Consider the following 18409-nt stretch of genomic DNA (forward strand, 5'->3'; position numbering starts at 1 on the left):
CTTGGGAGACTTTTTCACACAGTGCCCTCTGGTCTCACGCCAGAGCTGCTGAGTCAGATTCTCTGAGGCTGAAGAAAAGTTCAAGAAGCTTCCTTGTTGATTGGTTTGCTAGTCTGGTGTGGGGCCTCAGATCCAAGGGAGATGTGACTGTCTCCACTGTTCTAAGTTGTAACTTGGCTTCATGACTTCAGCCCCTTGCAAAACATCCTTTCATACTTGCATATTGTGAGGTTTGCTGTATGAAACAACACATGCAAACTGCTTCCAAGTTTGCTGTAACATCAAATTTCATTATAACACTTGTATTTATATAAATTCTCACACTTGGAATGTCTCATAGAATTTAGTGTCAAGTATCTATCAAATTATCGATCTTCGGCACTTAATCACGAAAGCTATATAACGTATGTTTTACTTTTTGTCCAGACTGCCAGGGAGTTCAGCCAAATCTCATGCTTAATTATACCAAATAAACCAATTCTCATAGTTAGCATACATGCTTCTTCTCCTTCTTATGGCACTGCTTTTCTATTTTATTATATTCATATTATATTATATTAATTAAAGTTACATAATTTTAGGAAAATGATGAAGAGAAAATAAATACCAGTTCATCGTTTAGGAGCCAATATCTAGCAGGAAAAATGTAAAATTCTGAATTCAGTGAGGAAAGGAATAAAACGCTCTCAACGCAGGGAGAGTGACGTGAGTTTTCAGCCTGGCCATTAAGATTAATATGCCTGGTTTAACCTTAAGGTAGCATTCTCACCTTCCCACAACCTTAAATGTAAGTTATTGTCATGGCAGTGACCAATGCGCCTCAGTGATTCTGACCTTTTCTAAGTCACATTTTACTTTCATTTGTATCGTTCAGGCAAAGGAGCTCAAATATCTGAGAAGGGGATTCTTCAGAATAGGCTTGCTTCTGTGCACTAAGGAAAATAAAGCATCTGTCATGACTTCTGAATCTTTTAAATCTTTAATTCTTCAAAATTATTCTCAGAAAATTATCTTAGTCAGATGATTCGTTGTACAATTAGGCTTTATTGCTTGATTTATTGAGTGCTCTCTGGTTTGATGCATTCGTCCTCAGCCTAATAGGAGGGAAGATGGTTCTCTGTGGGGCTTCTCACCAAGTCTAACCAGTGGTGACGGCTGAAGTTAATCTACCGTGCCTCAGACTGGTTTGCTGTGGAATTATTTACATTGGGACATTAAAAAGAAACCAAAAAAACAAATCTGCTGTGTACCTTTTATTAAATGGGGTGGTGGTGATTAACCTTCAGAGAATACATGAACATTTGACAAAAGAACAACAAATTAAAAGAGTAAAGTAGTATAAATAGTATAGTCAATTAGCAAATAAATAGTCCTCTAGGGAAAAGATGTTCCAAAATTTCTTACCAACTTGCTTTCATGTGTTCTTGTCTTAATTGAAAGACATTGCCCTTCCTAATGAACATGTGAAAGCCATGTTCTCAGTACGAGCTGACGGTTCCCCCAACTGCCCGTCACCAATGAGCACACCATACAAACCAAGAGAAATGGGAAGTGAGATTAATCTTCTCTCAGTTCATTTTATAGCTCAGGTTTTGCTTACAGGAAATGCTCCATAAATGCTTGCTGACTTGACCAGTTCTGCCAGTAGTGTCAGCTGTTCCCTACACAACTAAATACTTTAAAATATTTCTTGAACATTTTACATAATGTTGTGAATTCAACGGGAAGAGCCAAGTTTTTGTTTCCTCTCTTCATAGGACAGAAGAAAGGCAGTTCTGGATTGGATTTAACAAAAGAAACCCACTGAATGCTGGCTCTTGGGAGTGGTCTGATGGAACTCCTGTAAGTCTTTCCAAGCTGGAGAAAAGAAAATGAATTCAAAGCAGGCAGCCCTGGAACCACTTGGTAAACCAACCAAGAGAACCTGGAGAGAATGACCATCTTCCCCATGACCCAAACCTAAATCAAAAACTGCACCAGACCTTGGTACCAAAAAAGTTATTTCAGCAAGGTCTTGAGAAACCTTTGCTAGCCAGATAGTTCTAAAGCCAGCTATAAGATCTCATCCCAAAAAGGAATCAAATTCTCTGAAAAAGCCCCCAAAACCATCTCCCATGTGAAGACTCTCCAGCAGAGAAGCAACTATTCTCTAAAATAATACCAGGCTTCCTTTGCACCCCCCGCCCCTGCTGCATAGCACCTGATTGTGTAAGTGTGGGACCGTTGTCTGTGTCGCAGTGAAAAGAAACATTTTCAGTTTCTCTCACTCTGAAAGAACAGAAACGCCAGCCTTAGACACAGCTCCCCCTTCTCAGACAAAGCAAGTTATTTGGAAGGAAGAAAAAGACTTGCTTTTCATTCAGCCTCACGTGTAAAAAAACCTCTATGAAGGGAAGAGGGAACTCACAATTACGTTTTGGTCTTTTTTTTTTTTTTCAGGTACAATGAGGATTTCTCAGATTTTCCTCATAATAGGGGAAAAACAGTAGCAGTATCCCAGATTAAAATGAGATCCATCTGAAGGCACATGCAGAATCAAGTGATTCAGTTTCACCTGTGAACTGGGGGGTAGCAACAGCCTGCAGTGAGCATTTAATGCAGCTCCTGTTCCTTGAGCCCTAATTATGTTCTGAGCACTGAGCTGAGTGCACTCCTGCATGATCTCATTTCATCCTTGCAGTGATTCAATATAGTGGGTATTAAAATGATTAAGTAGTTTGCCTAAAATAATACATAAGAGAGACAGTATTTGTACACAGGTTGTCTGCCTCCAAAGCCACAATATCGTAATGTCTCCTCGTTGGCAAAACAGCAGCAGCCAAACTTTGATGAAACAGTAAATATCAATAGAGAAAAGGGATCTATCTCTAGGCCTGCTACATAGATGGTGTTCAAATCTGTAGCAAGGAAGGGGTTTGCGGAAAAGCTACATGCTTATAGTGGGAGCAAAAATAGTAAGAGTGTGCTAGTTTAAAAAAAATAATGATTCTACCCCAGTACTGCTTCTTTGAAAAGGGCATCAGGACCAGAGAACAGGAAGAGATCTTAGAGATCACCCAGCCCCACCCAACTGTTTTGCTGATGAAGAAACCAAGGCCCAGAGAGTGGAAGGGGCATAGCAGGGTCGACCTACCCCATAAATGGCAGCTACCACATGGCACAGTTGGTTAACGTTAATACGGCACTTGGAGCATAAAATGTGGTACATAGAGGTTGAGAATGCGTTTTAGTAAAACAAACAAACAAACAAAAACTCATCAGTAATAGGAGGGGAATAGACAATTTGGTTCAGAATCAGTGAGATTAAGCGGTGAAGCAGTGGACTGAGTCCCTTGCCACTTCCCTCTGGACAAAATAAATATCAAACTCATGCCATTCTCCGAATCTGAGCTTATATATATTTAAGTTAGATGAATTGTTGCATGACTGTGTAGATGTTTGAGGAGGAGCATAAATGGTTTCAAAACCCTCTTTTTTTCAAATTTTTTACCTCAGTTTTACTCATGGTCCATCCACTCTTCTGTCAAGTAGTCATCAAATCATTGAGAAGGTTGAATCTCTAGTCAATACCCCGTTATGTGATCATTCCTGGAAAACATTGGATAGTTTCCTGATTAAAGCTAGGGTTGACTTAGAAGTTAGTGATTAGAGACTAAAAGCCTAGTATTTATGCAAAAGAATCTACATCAAAGGTGAGACTCGATTCTGAAACATCCTTGAGCCTCTAAACAGTTTACCCAGGATCCCAGGGCTAGCCTAATCTTGCCAGTGAGAAAACAGTGCAAGTTCATCTGACTTGTTCCTTCTGGAGAAAAGAGTAGAATGCCTCTTAAAGAAAGAAAAAAAAAAAGGCATCTTCAAGAAAAAAATGATAAAGCTTTGATTAGCTTGCTTTTCACAAATGTGGAACAACCTTTAACTGGCATCATAACCATACTTCCTCCAGAAGTCTATTGTGATTTATTTACAGGGATGCCTTTTTGATCTTTTGAAACTTTTTGTGGGGGATCATTATTAAGGAATAATGAACTTCATCTGCTGCAGGTTGTCTCTTCATTTCTAGACAATAATTATTTTGGAGAAGATGCAAGAAACTGTGCTGTTTATAAGGCGAATAAAACGTTGCTACCCTCATACTGTGGTTCCAAACGTGAATGGATATGCAAAATTCCAAGAGGTAAAAATATTAATAAGATCTTTACTATTTGTTTGCTTTCTAATAATCTATAGCATTTTCCCAAGTGAACAGTTACAGAGGTCCAAAATTTAAGCACCCTGGAGCACAGTACCAACAGCCTTCATGATGAACCAAATTGTACTCTTTTAGCAAATAATGTATCATGGGGGAATGAGAAAAGATGACACCAGTGCAGTATGCTAACTTAGTAGGAAATGAAAATAACTGCCTATGTTGTGGAATACTGTATTTTGCAAGTACAACCTGGAGGAAATGTCACTGTGACATTACAAGCAAACAAAATTACTTATCAAATGAGTAAGTGAAAGCACCTGGCACAGTGTGTGACACACAGTGGGCTCTCAACAAGTATTCACATCCTTTTCTCTTTAACCAGAGATCTCTCTTGAGCTTCCTCTTCAAGTATGAGAACTTACCACTTTCCAAACAACACCTGGTTCTTAAATGATCTTTTAAAAAGCAAAGTCCAAAATATTGTGTTTAGACCTAAAGTAATTCAGAGATAGTACACCTGTAAATAAAGTTCACTCAAACTGGTTTGCTTTCACTTTGCAGATGTGAGACCCAAGATTCCACCCTGGTACCAGTATGGTAAGGACTATCCTGGCAGTTCTTGAATTTCTAATTATGTGCTATTTTGTAGCATTACTGTGTTATTACATAGCTCCAATCAAGTTTCTCTTTTCTTGTGTCAATTGACAACTAATTTTTTCAAATTAACAAATTCATCATTAATAAATAATCAAACTAATAAATGTCACTAAGTATTACTGAAGACTAATATCATAGCTTAACTCCACGTTCATGACACATGATTTTAAAATATGTATCTATCCCAGACTTTTGAATATACGTGAATGTTTCTTATATGAAATAGACCAAGGAAAATAAGTAAATTGTATACTTATGTGTGGGAGTGGGTGTATACACACACATTTTCTTAATGCTGAGTGACCAAATTACACATTTGGGGTCAATCATAGCATACCCTATTTAAGTCTGTATTACACTGCTCAATAATTGTTGCCTCACCGGTGTTGCTTATTTTTCTTTCAGATGCACCCTGGCTCTTTTATCAGGATGCAGAGTACCTTTTTCATACCTCTGCCTCGGAATGGTCCTCCTTTGAGTTTGTCTGTGGCTGGCTGCGCAGTGATATTCTCACTATTCATTCTGCACGTGAACAAGAATTCATCCACGGCAAAATAAGAGCGGTACTTAAATATGATTAACTATGAGAAACTCAGAGCTTAACTCCTTCTTCTGTCCTTGAGGGATTTTGTTTTTATATTACTTCAGATATTTATTTGTTTCATTAAAAGTCTTAGATTTTTAAGAACTGTTTTTCTTCCTGTTATAGAGATTTAGAGCAAATAATGGAAACACAGGTTTACGATGCTGGTCAGTCATTTCACTTCTCATCATGCTTTTTTAGCAACAAAGGATGAGTAAATAGCATTTTATTGTTTTTGTGAGGTTCATTCCAGCATTCAATGCATATTTATTGAGTACTCTTCTAGGGGCTGAGGCTCTATCAGTGATTAAAATAGACCAAAATTCCTGCCCACCTGGAGTTTTTAGTCTAGTCTGGGAAGGAAGACTGTAATCAATATAAATAAATAGAATTACATAATATTTTAGAAAAAGATAAATGGATAAATGCCATGGAGGAAAATAAAGCACAAATGAGGGACAAAGAGTACTGGGAGGTGCATGGCTATTTTAATGTTTCAAATTTGACTTATGAAAGTACAATATTTTTTTAGACTCTATGCAGAAAATGGTAAGGAGTGGTTCTCCATTTCAACTTCAGATAGAGAAATCCTTTGAGAAGCTAGGCTTGTTAGAAAGCAGCATGCAAAATCCGTTAAACAATGAATAAGATTGCCAAGGAATAGTGTTGGTTTTCAGTGTATTTCTTCAGCAAGCATTTATTGAGCATTAGGTATGTCTCAGACACTGTGGTATTTGTCAAGGACACAAAAATGTCAAGGACATAAAAATGAAATACAGTCAGTGTCTTTAAAAAGCTGGAAATAACACGATGTAATAAGACAAAAGGGAGCAGTATGTACAAATTACCAAGGGGGCACCAGGGAGGAAAAGCCTCATTCCCAATTTTCCCTAGGAAATTGTTGAAGGTAAGAAAGAGCCTTTTTTCTTTTCCCATAATTTAACATTAGTTCATGGTCTGCAGGAATCCTTGGTTGCTCTATCATCTTTTCCTATGTTTGTAAGTTGACTGTTAAAATGAAGCTCTGGATTAAAGCCTCCTTGATTTGTAAGAGAAATGTCTCCCCTCACACCTCATTGGGCTTTCCTGTTTCTATAATTCTGTTTGATACACATACAGCCTGTGAGGTACATGCAGGTTGGGACTACTACTGCATTTTGATGGAAAAGTCAAGAACCAGAGGAGTTAGGTGACAACTGCACGGCCTCACAGAGACTCAGTGGCAGACCACCCACGAGAACTGGATGTTCCCCAGTATTGGTTCATGCATTGTTTTACTACTCTCCATCTCCTACAAATGGAACACTCAAGCCAAAACTGTAATATTAAGTATCAACAAATTACATATCATGACCTCGGAAAATACATTTGTTTCTTTAGCTAGACAGCAGACTCCTCACCCCTGGCGGCAATAACAAGAGATCAGGTGAATGGCTAAAAACTAATCCCTGGACATGTAAAGTGCACGTCCCAAAAGGAGCTGATACTTGGCCAATGCTTATTGTAACAGTGTCAAGCACGGCTAAGTACTAACGTTTAATGGCATTTAATCTTTCTAAGAACTCTCTGTGGGAAGTTCTATCGTCAGCACAATTTACAGATGAAGAAGCTAAGACTCCAAAGAGGTGAAGCAACTTTGTTACACAGCAGCTAAGTAGTGGAATTTGGAAGTGATCCCAGGTCATCTGACTTACAAGGTCATTTTTAAAAATGGCCGCAGGCAGCAGAACAGCATATTCATTACATTAAAGGGCTAGTTCTAAAATCCATCCAAAAAAAGGAAACCCTTGTGCATTGTTGGTGGGAATGTAAGTTGGTGCAACCTCTATAGAAAATAGTATGGGGGTTCCTCAAAGAACTAAATCCAGCAATTCCACTCCTGGGTATATATCTGAAAAAAAATGAAAACACTAATTCGAAAAGATACATGCACCCCAATGTTCATAGCAGCACTATTTACAGTAGCCAGGACATGGAAGCAACCTAAATGCCCATCAACAGAGGAATGGATAAAGAAGATGTGGCACATATATACAATGGAATATTAGTCATAAAAAAGAATGAAATTTTGCCATTTGCAACACGTATATGGACCTAGAGGGTATCATGCTTCATGAAATGTCAGACAGAGAAAGAGAAATACTGTACGTTATCATTTATATGTGGAAGCTAAAAAACAAAACAAATGATTAATATAACGGAACAGAAACAAACTCACTGATACAGAAAACAAACTAGTGGTTATCAGTGGGGAGAGAGAAGGGGGACAAGATAGGGATAGAGGATTAAGAGGTATAACCTACTATGTATAAAATAAATAAGCTACAAGGATATACTGTACAGCATAGGGAAATATAGCCATTATTTTATAATAACTTTAAATGGGGTATAATCTATAAAACTTTTGAATCACTATGTTGTATAGCTGAAACTAATAGAATATTGTAAAACAACTATACCTCAACTTTTTAAAATTAATAAATAAAATAAAATAAAATCCCTCCCCAAAAGATAGCTGTCAGCTCTGTTTCAGACATGCACAGTAAAGGGCTTCTTTGAGCTTAGCTCTTTTAGGAACCTCTGCAGGTCTTCTCTCTTAACCTTTCCCTTAATTCACTCTCCCAGCCTTTGGTTGTTGGGAAGCCAGTGGAAATGGCAGAGTTAATACCTCCCATTGAAGGGAATAGTAAAACCCCACAGGCTTAGACATTTGAGAAGGCATAGCCAGTGCCATGATCTAGTTGAGGACTAGATCTAGTGATCTCAAACCAGACAAACCTTGTAGTGCCTTATACGGCAAAATTATTACCAAGCCTATGACCATGTTAATAAAGAATGCCCTGTCAGTATTATGGGTGAGTGGCTGACTGATCTAACACTGCACTGTGCCACAGAAGAAAATCATCATAGGGAATGTGCAGACCAAGAATTGAGCAAGAAAACCAAATGGGAAGGGTATCAATTTAGAAAAAAGAATGCTGTACATTTCTAAAGCAGTTCTTCCTCCTGCTTAGTTTATAGCAGTTAGGCAATTTTTGTTGGTGGTAGCGGTGGTATATACGGTGACCATTTACATTTCTTAACTAAGAAATCCCATATCTAAGAACGTCTTGCTAGAATGAGTCAGTCCAGAAGTTCTGGATGAGGAACTAAACATGTAGAGGTCATACCACTCATTCTTGTGGCATGCCCATCCTATAATTGCCGGAAGAATAAGAATTAAATAATTAAATATTTTTAAAGTTACATATGTATTGTATAGCTCCTCTAAGAAGAGTAGTAACTCAGAAATATGAAAGACAAAGATAACATTCAGTTGGCAGTAGAAGAACTAATTATTGAAAAAGAAAGCTGGATGCATTTTTTTTAAATCTGAAGCAGAATTTTTTTAACAGAATATTTCCATCTTGGAAAAGTGATGAGTCAGAATTTCCTCTTTGACTAACAGAAGACCACAAGGCATGATGCGAGGGAATTTTTGAGTACTAGTTTTTTGAGCCATCTTGTTTGGTCAGATTAATGCCAGAAAAGTAAAAAAACATGAGCACTTTAGGAGTTGTTTGACATGAACTAACATTTTTATGTTGTGTTGTACAATATTTGCATTTCAAAATTGCAATTTACTCTTTTAAAATTTTATTTCAAAATATTTCTAACAAAAATATATCAAATCTATTAGTCATCCTCAAAAATCTGGTGTTTTAAATCCTTAAAATAACTTGGTTTTGCTACTTTTATGGAAACATTTTAAGAGATGACAGGTTGTTCTTCCTTATACTGCTTAGTAGATTAATATATTGGCTATTGCTGTGGGTTATTTCTTTCTGGTGTGTTCTTCCATACGATGCTATCTATAATGACTGCTTTTCTGTAACAAAACATAATTGATACTATGAGGTACATGGTTGTATCACGTTTTTTATACAAAAGAACACTAATGTCTTCTACTGTTGCGGTTTCATACCTTAAACTGAAATTTACAACATCTATTTTTCACATTGGATTTTTCACTTTGGGTGTCTTCTATCTTGTCCTATGAATTTCTGTTCCATATCACAACAGGTTGTGATGTGCCCTGTGGAGGATTACCGTGCTATAGTCGAGGTAGTAATAAATATGCCACTTAAGATGCAGTAGTTACACTTCCCCTTTAGAGGTCCTTAATTGGGGCAGTGAACAATCAGGCCATGATTTCCACTATTGTTGCACACGAGACCTCTTTAGATTGAATGAAATTGTTGTGGTTCTTCCACTGAGTTCACAGCCAGTCTCCATGGACCCATTCCAAAATCTGACAATAGGAGTCTAAATTCAGCATGTAAGAACACGTCCATGAAACAACAACTCAGGGATCCAAAATTATAGTTGCTCCATCTTGCATTCTTCTTAAATTGCTGATATGGCAGACAGCCACACTGATTAAGGAGTAAAAATACCTGTGTATAAATTACAATGTTAGAGAGCTATTAGGTTCTGTTGTATGATGACCTGAAATTCACATGGAAAAATATTTATATATCTTAAAACTCATTCCCAAGTCTTTACAGAAGAAATGAAAGTGTAAATTTAAATGTACAATGCCTTCAAATTAACAGGTTTTTAGCATAAAAAATTAAGTTACATTTCACACCCAGCACACACACAATAAAGAATATTGATTTAAAGACCTTAGAGAAATCCTTAATGCCTGTTCTTCTTTTATAGTTAAAGAGGGAATTTCAATTTCCTGGGTCATAAATCCAGTATTACATCTGCTCTAATGTGTGTATGCATGTGCATGCCTATGGTGTTTCAAGTTTATTCTTTACTGTACTGGGATCTATGTGATAAATAATGGTGTAAATTCATAAAATATATAAAGGATAATTTTCTAGTTGTCAAACATTGGAAATACTGTAGTATTATTTTGTCCTATAATGCGATTTCCATTTGAATGGGGAGGGTGCTAATACTTAGTTTAAAAGCTTACCAATCAGACTAATGCTTAAAATACAAATTATTTTTACTATTGAGGTCTTTGTGCCTCGAATTGTTTTTCAAGTAGGTGGCATATATAATAAACTTCTATAAATCACTGAGCGCATAAACCACTAAATTTTTAGTCAAAAAAGGAATCCACATTCTATTTTGCTTTACAATATTACTTTTTAAATCCCTATTATGAGAGTTAGAAAATTTACTTTTAAATATATAGGAAACATTGTAACAAAGTTATGGCATGTATGAAACCAAAATTATTTTCAATATATGATTCCAATTTTCTTACATAATGAGGAGGGAGTAGTTTAGAATAATGAAGTTTCAGGTCTTCTCAAGATGCTAGGCCTTAGTGTACTCTTCTTTAGGTAACTGGGTAAAATACTGAAGAATAGAAAGCTATTAACAGCGACCCCATTAATCTTAATAGTGAAAAGGGGAAAAAAGTAGGATAAATGCTGAACATTCTCTCTCTCTTTTGTAAATAGCTATCAAAGTATGGTGTAAACTGGTGGATTGGACTTCGAGAAGAAAGAGCCAATGATGAATTTCGGTAGGACCTAGATTAATTTGCATTTAACTTTGTTTAACGGGTTTTTATTTGCAGAATGATTAGACTAGATCTTAGTAGTTAACTTGTTGAATAGGAGATTGGTTTAAGATGGTGGAGTAGAAGGACGTGCTCTCACTCCCTCTTTCAAGAACACCGGAATCACAACTAACTGCTGAACAATCATCGGCAGGAAGACACTGGAACTCACCAAAAATATACCTTACATCCAAAGACAAAGGAGAAGCCACAATGAGACGCTATGAGGGGCGCAATCACAATAAAATCAAATCCCATAACTGCTGGGTGGGTGACTCACAGACTGGAGAACACTTATACCACAGAAGTCCACCCACTGGAGTGAAGGTTCTGAGCCCCACATCAGGCTTCTGAACCTGGGGGTCCGGCAACGGGAGGAGGAATTCCTAGAGAATCAGACTTTGAAGGCTAGCGGAATTTGATTGCAGGACTCCAACAGGACTGGGGGAAACAGCGATTCCACTCTTGGAGGGCACACACAAACTAGTGTGTGCATTGGGACCCAGGGGAAGGAGCAGTGACCCCATAGGAGACTGAACCAGACCTACCTGCTAGTGTTGGAGGGTCTCCTGCAGAGGTGGGGGGTGGCTGTGCCTCACTGTGAGGACAAGGACACTGGCAGCAGAAGTTCTGGGAAATACTCCTTGGCGTGAGCCCTCCCAGAGTCTGCCATTAGTCCCACCAAAGAGTCCAGGTAGGCTCCAGTGTTGGGTCAACTCAGGCCAAACAACCAACAGGGAGGGAACCTAGCCCCACCCATCAGCAGACAAGCAGATTAAAGTTTTACTGAGCTCTGCCCACCAGAGCAACAGCCAGCTCTACCCACCACTAGTCCCTCCCATCAGGAAACTTGCACAAGCCTCTTAGATAGCCTCATCCACCAGAGGGCAGAAAGCAGAAGCAAGAAGAACTACAATCCTGCAGCCTGTGGAACAAAAACCACATTCGCAGAAAGATACACAAGATGAAAAGGCAGAGGGCTATGTACCAGATGAAGGAACAAGATAAAACCCCAGAAAAACAACTAAATGAAGTGGAGATAGGCAACTTTCCAGAAAAAGAATTCAGAATAATGATAGTGAAGATGATCCAGGACCTCGGAAAAAGAACGGAGGCAAAGACTGAGAAAATGCAAGAAATGTTTAACAAAGATTTAGAAGAATTAAAGAACAAACAAACACAGATGAACAACACAATAACTGAAATGAAAACTACACTAGAAGGAATCAATAGAAGAATAACTGAGGCAGAAGAACAGATAAGTGACCTGGAAGACAGAATGGTGGAATTCACTGCTGCGGAACACAATAAAGAATAAAGAATGAAAAGAAATGAAGACAGCCTAAGAGACCTCTGGGACAACATTAAATGCAACAACATTTGCATTATAGGGGTCGCAGAAGGAGAAGAGAAAGAGAAAGGACCAGAGAAAATATTTGAAGAGATTATAGTCGAAAACGTCCCTAACATGAGAAAGGAAATAGCCACCCAAGTCCAGGAAGCACAGAGAGTCCCATACAGGATAAACCCAAGGAGAAACATGCGAGACACATAGTAATCAAATTGGCAAAAATTAAAGACAAAGAAAAATTACTGAAAGCAGCAAGGGAAAAACGACCAATAACATACAAGGGAACTCCCATAAGGTTAACAGCTGATTTCTCAGCAGAAACTCTACAAGCCAGAAGGCAGTGGCATGATATACTTAAAGTGATGAAAGGGAAAAACCTACAACCAAGATTATCCTACCCAGCAAGGATCTCATTCAGATTCCATGGAGAAATCAAAAGCTTTACAGACAAGCAAAAGCTAAGAGAATTCAGCACCACCAAACCAGCTCTACAACAAATGCTAAAGGAACTTCTCTAAGTGGGAAACACAAGAGAAGAAAAGAACCTACAAAAATAAACCCAAAACAATTAAGAAAATGGTCATAGGAACATATATATCGATAATTACCTTAAACATGAATGGATTAAACGCTCCAACCAAAAGACACAGGCTTGCTGAATGGATACAAAAACAAGACCCATATATATGCCGTCTACAAGAGACCCATTTGAGACCTAGGGACACATACAGACTGAAAGTGAGGGGATGGAAAAAGATATTCCATGCAAATGGAAATCAAAAGAAAGCTGGAGTAGCAATACTCATATCAGATAAAATAGACTATAAAATAAAGAATGTTACAAGAGACAAGGAAGGACACTACATAATGATCAAGGGATCAATCCAGGATGAAGATATAACAATTATAAATATATATGCACCCATCATAGGAGCACCTCAATACATAAGGCAACTGCTAACAGCGATAAAAGAGGAAATCGACAGTAACACAATAATAGTGGGGGACCTTAACACCTCACTTAAACCAATGGACAGATCATCCAAACAGAAAATTAATAAGGAAACACAAGCTTTAAATGACCCAATAGACCAGATAGATTTAATTGATATTTATATCACATTCCATCCAAAACCAGCAGATTACACTTTCTTCTCAAGTGCACACAGACCATTCTCCAGGATAGATCACATCTTGGGTCACAAATCAAGCCTCAGTAAATTTAAGAAAATTGAAATCATATCAAGCATCTTTTCTGACCACAACGCTATGAGATTAGAAATCAATTACAGGGAAAAAAATGAACAAAACACAAACACATGGAGGTTAAATAATACGTTACTAAATAACCAAGAGATCACTGAAGAAATCAAAGAGGAAATCAAAAAATACCTAGAGACAAATGACAATGAAAATACGACAATCCAAGACCTATGGGATGCAGCAAAAGCAGTTCTAAGAGGGAAGTATATAGCTATACAAGCCTACCTCAAGAAACAAGAAAAATCTCAAATAAACAATCTAACTTTACACCTAAAGGAACTAGAGAAAGAAGAGCAAACAAAACCCAAAGTTGGTAGAAGGAAAGAAATCATAAACATCAGAGAGGAAATAAATGAAATAGAAACAAAGAAAACAATAGCAGAGATCAATAAAACTAAAAGCTGGTTCTTTGAGAGGATAAACAAAATTGATAAGCCATTAGCCAGACTCATCAAGAAAAAGAGGGAGAGGACTCAAATCAATAAAATTAGAAATGAAAAAGGAGTTAGAACAGACACCACAGAAATACAAAGCATCCTAAGAGACTATTACAAGCAACTCTATGCCAATAAAATGGACAACCTGGAAGAAACGGACAAATTCTTAGAAAGGTATAACCTTCCAAGACTGAACCAGGAAGAAACAGAAAATATGAACAGACCAATCACAAGCAATGAAATTGAAACTGTGATTAAAAATCTTCCAACAAACAAAAGTCCAGGACCAGATGGCTTCACAGGTGAATTCTATCAAACATTTAGAGAAGAGCTAACACCCATCCTTCTCAAACTCTTCCAAAAAATTGTAGAGGAAGGAAAACTCCCAAACTCATTCTATGAGGCCACAATCACCCTGATACCAATACCAGACAAAGATACTACAAAAAGAGAAAATTACAGACCAATATCACTAATGAATATAGATGCAATAATCCTCAACAAAATACTAGCAAACAGAATCCAACAACACATTAAAAGGATCATACACCACGGTCAAGTGGGATTTATCCCAGAGATGCAAGGGTTCCTCAATATACGCAAATCAATCAATGTGATACACCATATTAACAAATTGAAGAATAAAAACCATATGATCATCTCAATAGATGCAGGAAAAGCTTTTGACAAAATTCAACACCCATTTATGATAAAAACTCTCCAGAAAGTGGGCATAGAGGGAACCTACCTCAACATAATAAAGGCCATATACGACAAACCCACAGCAAACATCATTCTTAATGGTGAAAACTGAAAGCATTTCCTCTAAGATCAGGAACAAGACAAGGATGTCCAGTCTCACCACTATTATTCAACACAGTTTTAGAAGTCCTCGCCGTGGCAATCAGAGAAGAAAAAGAAATAAAAGGAATACAAATTGGAAAAGAAGAAGTAAAACTGTCACTGTTTGCAGATGACATGATACTATACATAGAGAATCCTAAAGATGCCACCAGAAAACTACTAGAGCTAATCAATGAATCTGGTAAATTTGCAGGATACAAAATTAATGCACAGAAATCTCTTGCATTCCTATACACTAATGATGAAAAATCTGAAAGAGAAATTAAGGAAACACTCCCATTTACTACTGACACAAAAAGAATAAAATACCTAGGAATAAACCTACCTAGGGAGACAACAGACCTGTATGCAGAAAACTGTAAGACACTGATGAAAGAAATTAAAAATGATAGCAACAGATGGAGAGATATACCATGTTCTTGGACAGGAAGAACCAACATTGTGAAAATGACTATACTACCCAAAGCAATCTACAGATTCAATGCAATCCCTATCAAATTACCAATGGTATTTTTTACTGAACTAGAACAAAAAATCTTAAAATTTGTATGGAGACATAAAAGACCCCGAATAGCCAAAGCAGTCTTGAGGGAAAAAAATGGAGCTGGAGGACTCAGACTCCCTTACTTCAGACTATACTACAAAGCTACAGTAATCAAGACAATATGGTACTGGTAGAAAAACAGAAATATAGGTCAATGGAACAGGATAGAAAGCCCAGAGATAAACCCACACACCTATGGTCAACTAATCTATGACAAAGGAGGCAAGGACATACAATGGAGAAAAGACAGTCTCTTCAATAGGTGGTGCTGGGAAAACTGGACAGCTACATGTAAAAGAATGAAATTAGAACAGTCCCTAACACCATCCACAAAAATAAACTCAAAATGGATTAGAGACCTAAATGTAAGACTGGACACTATAAAACTCTTAGAGGAAACATAGGAAGAACACTCTTTGACATAAATCACAGCAAGATATTTTTTGATCCACCTCCTAGAGTAATGGAAATAAAAACAAAACTAAACAAATGGGACCTAATGAAACTTAAAAGGTTTTGCACAGCAAAGGAAACCATAAACAAGACGAAAAGACAACCCTCAGAATGGGAGAAAATATTTGCAAACGAATCAACGGACAAAGGATTAATCTCCAAAATATATAAACAGCTCATGCAGCTCAATATTAAAAAAACAAACAACCCAATCCAAAAATGGGCAGAAGACCTAAATAGACATTTCTCCAAAGAAGACATACAGGTGGCCAAGAAGCACACGAAAAGCTGCTCAACATCACTAATTATTAGAGAAATGCAAATCAAAACTACAATGAGGTATCACCTCACACTAGTTAGAATGGGCATCATCAGAAAATCTACAAACAACAAATGCTGGAGAGGGTGTGGAGAAAAGAGAACCCTCTTGCACTGTTGGTGGGAATGTAAATTGATACAGCCACTATGGAGAATAGTTGGAGGTTCCTTAAAAAACTAAAAATAGAATTACCATATGACCCAGCTATCCCACTACTGGGCATATACCCTGAGAAAGCCATAATTCAAAAATACACATGCACCCCAATGTTCATTGCAACACTATTTACAATAGCCAGGTCATGGAATCAACCTAAATGTCCATCGACAGACGAATGGATAAAGAAGTAGTGGTACATATATACAATGGAATATTACTCAGCCATAAAAAGGAACGAAATTGGGTCATTTGTAGAGACATGGATGTATCTAGAGACTGTCATATAGAGTGAAGTAAGTCAGAAAGAGAAAAACAAATATCGTATATTAATGCATATATATGGAACCTAGAAAATGGTACAGGTGAACCGGTTTCCAGGGCAGAAATAAAGACACAGATGTAGAGAATAAACATATGGACACCAAGGTGGGAAAGCAGTGGGGGGTGGTGGTGGTGGTGTGATGAATTGGGAGATTGGGATTGACATGTATACACTGATGTGTATAAAATGGATGACTAATAAGAACCTGCTGTATAAAAATAAAATTAAATTAAATTTAAAAAAATTTGTTGAATAGCCTTCAAACATTAACTTATAAATTTTCATTTCCCTAACCACAGACATGATTTTTTTTTAATTTAATAAAATATTATGCCTTCAATCCATATCCCAGAACTCCAAAAGTGGTGTTGGAGATTGAACATGCAGAATGAGAGAAGACCTTTAATTTTTTAATTTTTCTGCAGCTGGAGAGATGGATCACCAGTAATATACCAGAACTGGGACAACGGAAAAGAAGAATCCATGATTAATCAGAGTCAGAGATGTGGCTTCATTTCATCCATAACAGGTTATTTTGTTCATCCACTTTTGGGTTTATAATACAAACATAATTTTCAGAAGACTTGAAGTCTCCTTTTCATTGCATTAGTCCAGTGAGAAGGTTTTGTTTGGTTACTTTGCTTTTCAACTGAGTGTGTTTAACTTTATAAGTCTTAAGTCTTAAGGATGACCATTCCTACAGTTTATTCCATGCATTCATGTTCCTGAAAATAATTTATATCCAGATAAGTCCTTCCTCTTGAACCAAAACTACCAAAAATGAGCCCACTGAAATGGGTTAAAAATTGCCTGACAAATACTATTCTCTATGAAATTTCAACATGGGCCCATTTTTTAAAATCTCTTTGTAGTATCCAGTTTATAATTGGTCAGAACTTTAACCTCTGAAATTTACTTCCATTTCCCATTTAAGAAAAATTTTCATTGAATTCAGTATTCTTTTTTTTTAACACCAGGCATTAATTGCTGCCTGCCTTAGAACACCAACTCTTCGCCTGTTGGATTTAGAAGTACATGTACATTTAAGATGGGTTTTTAAATTCTATTCATCAATACAGTATTATTGGGGTTGATTGTCCACTCATATCCATCCCACTGTTTCTATCCAATAAAAGGTAATGATGTCCCTGGCTCTAACAGATTCTCCCAAGTCAGGAGAGGGATAAACATGGAAAGCAATCTCTGATGTAAGGGCAGCTGCAGAGAAAGTTAAGAGACGAAAAAGCATGTTGTTAATCAGCTCGCTTTTGCCAGCAGGTGTCACAACAGCCTGCAGAAAGGCTATTTGTGATTCTGGAAGAATAGCAGCTAATCGGCATTGAAAATAGCATTCCGGCCCCTCCTTCAGAATGCCAATATCTTTTTGGCTCATACCCCTCACACTAGAAAACTGAATCTGCCCTTGCAATTTACATGCATCCTTGCCCTATTCTGGAATTTATAACTTGAGTGCTAATGAAATGCATTCTATAACCTTTACTCTGAAAATATAGCTCTTCTAATTAAAAGAACATTTTCCAAGAGACTGAGGACTTTGGGATAATATTCCTGAGGGCATGTCTCTAAGTGTGTGTGTTTTGTTTAGGGGTCAGGGTTCAGAAGTGCTTCTTCCTTAGAAGTTCCTGAGTTATTTTTTCTAAATTATTATATTTTTAATAATTATAAAGTAGAAATGATC

The 18409-nt window shown here is 37.2% G+C and overlaps 1 protein-coding gene across 3 annotated transcripts in view; it reads left to right on the plus strand.

Annotated features, from left to right (window-relative positions):
* The window catches only part of PLA2R1 (phospholipase A2 receptor 1), a 113670-nt gene that overhangs the window by 71199 nt on the left and 24062 nt on the right, over positions 1-18409 (plus strand). For all 3 annotated transcript variants that reach the window (XM_068545027.1, XM_068545025.1, XM_068545026.1), the window contains 6 exons: positions 1758-1842; positions 4045-4177; positions 4754-4789; positions 5255-5412; positions 10898-10962; positions 17136-17239. In XM_068545027.1, coding sequence (XP_068401128.1) covers positions 1758-1842; positions 4045-4177; positions 4754-4789; positions 5255-5412; positions 10898-10962; positions 17136-17239 — 581 coding nt within the window. The remainder of the gene's footprint in view (positions 1-1757; positions 1843-4044; positions 4178-4753; positions 4790-5254; positions 5413-10897; positions 10963-17135; positions 17240-18409) is intronic.

Source organism: Eschrichtius robustus, chromosome 5 (assembly GCF_028021215.1).
Source record: "Eschrichtius robustus isolate mEscRob2 chromosome 5, mEscRob2.pri, whole genome shotgun sequence".
In the NCBI taxonomy this organism is placed as follows: domain Eukaryota; kingdom Metazoa; phylum Chordata; class Mammalia; order Artiodactyla; family Eschrichtiidae; genus Eschrichtius; species Eschrichtius robustus.